Below are 3,718 nucleotides of genomic sequence, written 5' to 3'. Positions count from 1 at the left end.
GAAGCAAGGTCCTCCCTCCTGTGGCCCATGTGGAAATGAATCCTGCCAATGATCACATAAGTGAACTTGGAAATAGATTCTTCCCCAGTCCAGACCTCAGATGAGACCCCAGTGCCAGCCAGCACCTTGGGTGCAGCCTTGTGAAATCCTATGAAATGGAGAGTCTGGGTGGACCATATCTGGATTTCGATACACAGAAACAGAGAAAATAGATTCACTCTAAGCTGCTAAATTTTGAGGTAATGTTACATAAAAATAGATAACCTGTACAGATTTATCTAGGACAACAGCACACACAGGTGAAAAGAGAGGGATCAAAAGATGCTGAGAAAAATAGAAATGCTAAAATAAATATAGTCATAAGGTTACAAAGCCCAAGTAGCCATTCCTTAGGAGGGTCTGGGTGTTTTTGTTTTCCATGATATTAAGGAATCATCACGTACCATTGTCAGCAGCATCTTGGGAAAGGAGTGCCTATTCTCTAAAGTTAGAGGTTGTGGTAGGGAACACCGTGACCAAACTATGCTCCCTAGGAATAATGGGGATGGTCATACCTCTGAATGACAGAGTCCGCGTGACATATTTAATTGTAGGAAGTAATGTGGGTATACTTATGTGATGGACAACAAGGTTGGACTGACAAAGGGGACAGAATGAAATGTGATCCTCAGATATCTATCAATATGGATAATAGAGTATGATGTCCCTCAATATATACACAGCCAACTCAGGTACACCTTTATGTGTGTGTGTGTGTGTGTGTGTGTGTGTGTATGCATGTGCACTTGCATGTGCCCTCATGTGTGTGCATGTATTTAAAGAGCATAGCAATAAAAAAACAAAGGCTGAGGTCACTGATCCGATGTAAAGTCATGATCCATGACACAGTTTGCAGACTTCAAGCTATGCTTTTCATAGACCTAGAAACCATTAAAACAAAAATAGAGATGGCTCAGATGAAGGCCACTAAAGGACCACAAGAAGTATACATCATAGAATTTCATAGGTCCTTGTCCAGGGAATCTACAGCCGTTGTCTCAGAGCAAGGTGAAATACTCATATGTTTGCAGGCTATTGGACATGGGATCTGCGTTGAACTCACTGTGGATACCCACAATCATTCATGGCCTCTATTTGAATACAGTGATTGAGATGTGAGAGTTAAAGGAGAAGTTTCCCCACTACCTTCATCCCAGTGATTCAATAAGGAGCTACTTTGCCGCCTTCTGCCATAATTGTAGGCTACATACATCTAGAGGTCTCGACTCCAAGACAGGAAAACCAACTGGAAGGGACATGGTAAAGTTCTGACTGGAATTAAACCTCTGGCTGCCACTTTATCCCTTTGGGCTTCTAGTGTCAGGAAATCAGCAGGCAATGTTAGGAGCTATGGGGTCCAGAAGGATTATGTTTAGCATTAGGGGATCTAGAGGGGCGTTCGTGGTATTCCTATTCCCGGCATTAACTGCAGATGGGCAGCATAGCCTGAAGAGGACATAGGAACCGTGGGCTCAGGACTCTCAGGGTTGGGGATGTAGGTCACTGCCTCAGAGACAAGTCAGCTAAAGGATCAGAGGAGCTGCCCACTAACCCTCATCTTGTTGGTTTTTACACATGTTGTGACAAACCACATGGAACGAGGTTAATGAGAGAAATCTATAAACATTAGCAGAGCCAGGGGTAAATATATGATATCCCATTCAGATGCTCTTTGCCATAAATGCCCTCCTCCACAAAGTAGTGCGAGTATTGACTATGAGTGGCTCACACTGATCACCCACACTGCAACTACAGTTAATTTCTCAGACTAAGGGGGGACCACACCTGGAGTTCTTTCCTCTCCATCCTTTCCACCCACCAAAGGATGTCAAACGGGAGTGATAAGTGACATAGGAGTACAAAGGCCCAAAGCCTTTGTGACTAAGATGAGCAAGTCCGTGGCACAGTACACACCGCTCATCTGTGGGTCAAGTATGAGGGTGGAGTTGAACTTAAACCACATTTTGTCTTAGCTTCTGTATGCTGACTCCCCTTTATTTCTGATTCTGGCGAGAGCATTTTCATATGCCTTACTTATGCAGGAATACCTATTTTAGGCTCTGCTGCCTTTTTTTTTTTTTTTTAATGCAATATAAGCATCACAGTTGGGAGTGGTCCAGCCTAAACATACCTCCTTTAGGGAGACAGTTCCTGACACAGTGAGCTGTTTTACTTGTAGGAGTATGTCCTGTCCCTCAGATATATGATCTTTTAAAAATTGGACAGAAGTATTCTAAAACCAAATGCACCAAAACTATGAGAAGAAACAGCATCCTCTGAAAAGATTTAGTGGTTCAGTGGAGAATAAGTTAGAGAGTTGACTATGTCCATTGTGACCATTCATATGATAGGGAAATGTTTGAGGGCGCTGTTACTGAGACTTGGAACACAGGTGGTAGAGTGACATCAGGGTCAGACCCCAAAACAGAGGTTTGAGACCAAGTAGTTTGTTTGGGGATGATCCCAAGCAGTGCTCTAGGGAAGCTGCGAGGTGATTCCGGGAGGCATTGGAAGCCAAGCCTGAATGATTTCCAGAGCAGGTGACTCCTGTGGGCAGCCTGGGTTTGTTCAGTGCAACTGATGCCCTCTGGTCTCACACGCCCCCTCTCAGGTAAAGAGGCTAGAGCACTTATCCACCAAGTCCTGCCCATTGGTTAAGCACTTTTCCCAGAGACTTCCCTACCTCTATCCTGTAGAGATCTTGCTCCTTCATCTATACTAAGCCCTCCACAGAGAGTTCCAGGTGCTTGCCATAATCCACCACTACACTGTTAGCATGGTAAGTGCTGAGGTGATAGAAGTGAAAATCCTGAAATCACCTGCTATGATCTCCTCATTGTGCAGAGAACACTAGAATTGACAGCAAAGGGTGACCGTTCATGAAGGAAAAATAACAAGACAAGATTTCTTATATTTGTATGCCTGGGAAATTAAGATTTATTTGACATATAGACATATCTCCATACAGAATATTGAGAGTAACATATATCAATTAAAATGACATGTTAACAGATATCAGAGAATATAAAACCTTTGCATTGGTATGGGACGGAGATAGTAACAAGGAGGTGAGAGAGTGGAGTGGTGTGTGGGGGGGGATGGAAGCCAACACAGTTGAAAAATCAGTGGGAACTGAAGTTTTATACTTAGCCTCACATGATTCAGCTCACAGTTGGACTACATCAAGACTGGTTGATGAAAGACAGCAGAGTACCGGTCAGGGGACTCAGCAGCAAGAGCCACTAGAGCAATTTGGTTCACAGCAGTGAGTCTAGCAACAGCTGGGGCGGCAGCAGCTGGAGACACAGCAGCTGGGGCGGCAGCAGCTGGACACACAGCAGGTGGGGCGGCAGCAGGTGGTCCTGCAGCAGGTGGTTTGGCAGCAGGTGGGGCGGCAGCAAGGCTGGCAGCAGCTGGAGCCACAGCAGCTGGGGCGGCAGCAGCTGGACACACAGAAGCTGGGGCGGCAGCAGGTGGTCCTGCAGCAGGTGGTCCGGCAGCAGGTGGGGCGGCAGCAAGGCTGGCAACAGCTGGAGCCACAGCAGCTGGGGCGGCAGCAGCTAGAGATGCAGCAGGTGGGGCGGCAGCAGGTGGTCCTGCAGCAGGTGGTCTGGCAGCAGGTGGGGCGGCAGCAAGGCTGGCAGCAGCTGGAGCCACAGCAGCTGGGGCGGCAGCAGCT

General features: G+C 46.6%; 1 protein-coding gene across 1 annotated transcript in view; it reads right to left on the bottom strand.

The window, feature by feature from the left end:
- Window positions 1–3,310: 3,310 nt before the first annotated feature.
- LOC120225048 (keratin-associated protein 4-2-like) overlaps window positions 3,311–3,718 on the bottom strand; it is an 18,414-nt gene continuing 18,006 nt past the window's right edge. Inside the window, exons 2-3 of the mRNA XM_039223271.1 lie at window positions 3,496–3,649; window positions 3,311–3,366 (exon numbers count right to left, since the gene is read on the bottom strand). Coding sequence (XP_039079202.1) covers window positions 3,311–3,366; window positions 3,496–3,649 — 210 coding nt within the window. The remainder of the gene's footprint in view (window positions 3,367–3,495; window positions 3,650–3,718) is intronic.

This window comes from Hyaena hyaena, unplaced genomic scaffold (genome assembly GCF_003009895.1).
Source record: "Hyaena hyaena isolate Hyena2069 unplaced genomic scaffold, ASM300989v1 scaffold_1306, whole genome shotgun sequence".
In the NCBI taxonomy this organism is placed as follows: domain Eukaryota; kingdom Metazoa; phylum Chordata; class Mammalia; order Carnivora; family Hyaenidae; genus Hyaena; species Hyaena hyaena.
Note: the sequence above shows the minus strand (reverse complement) of the source record. Positions and strands in the feature narration are given on the sequence as shown.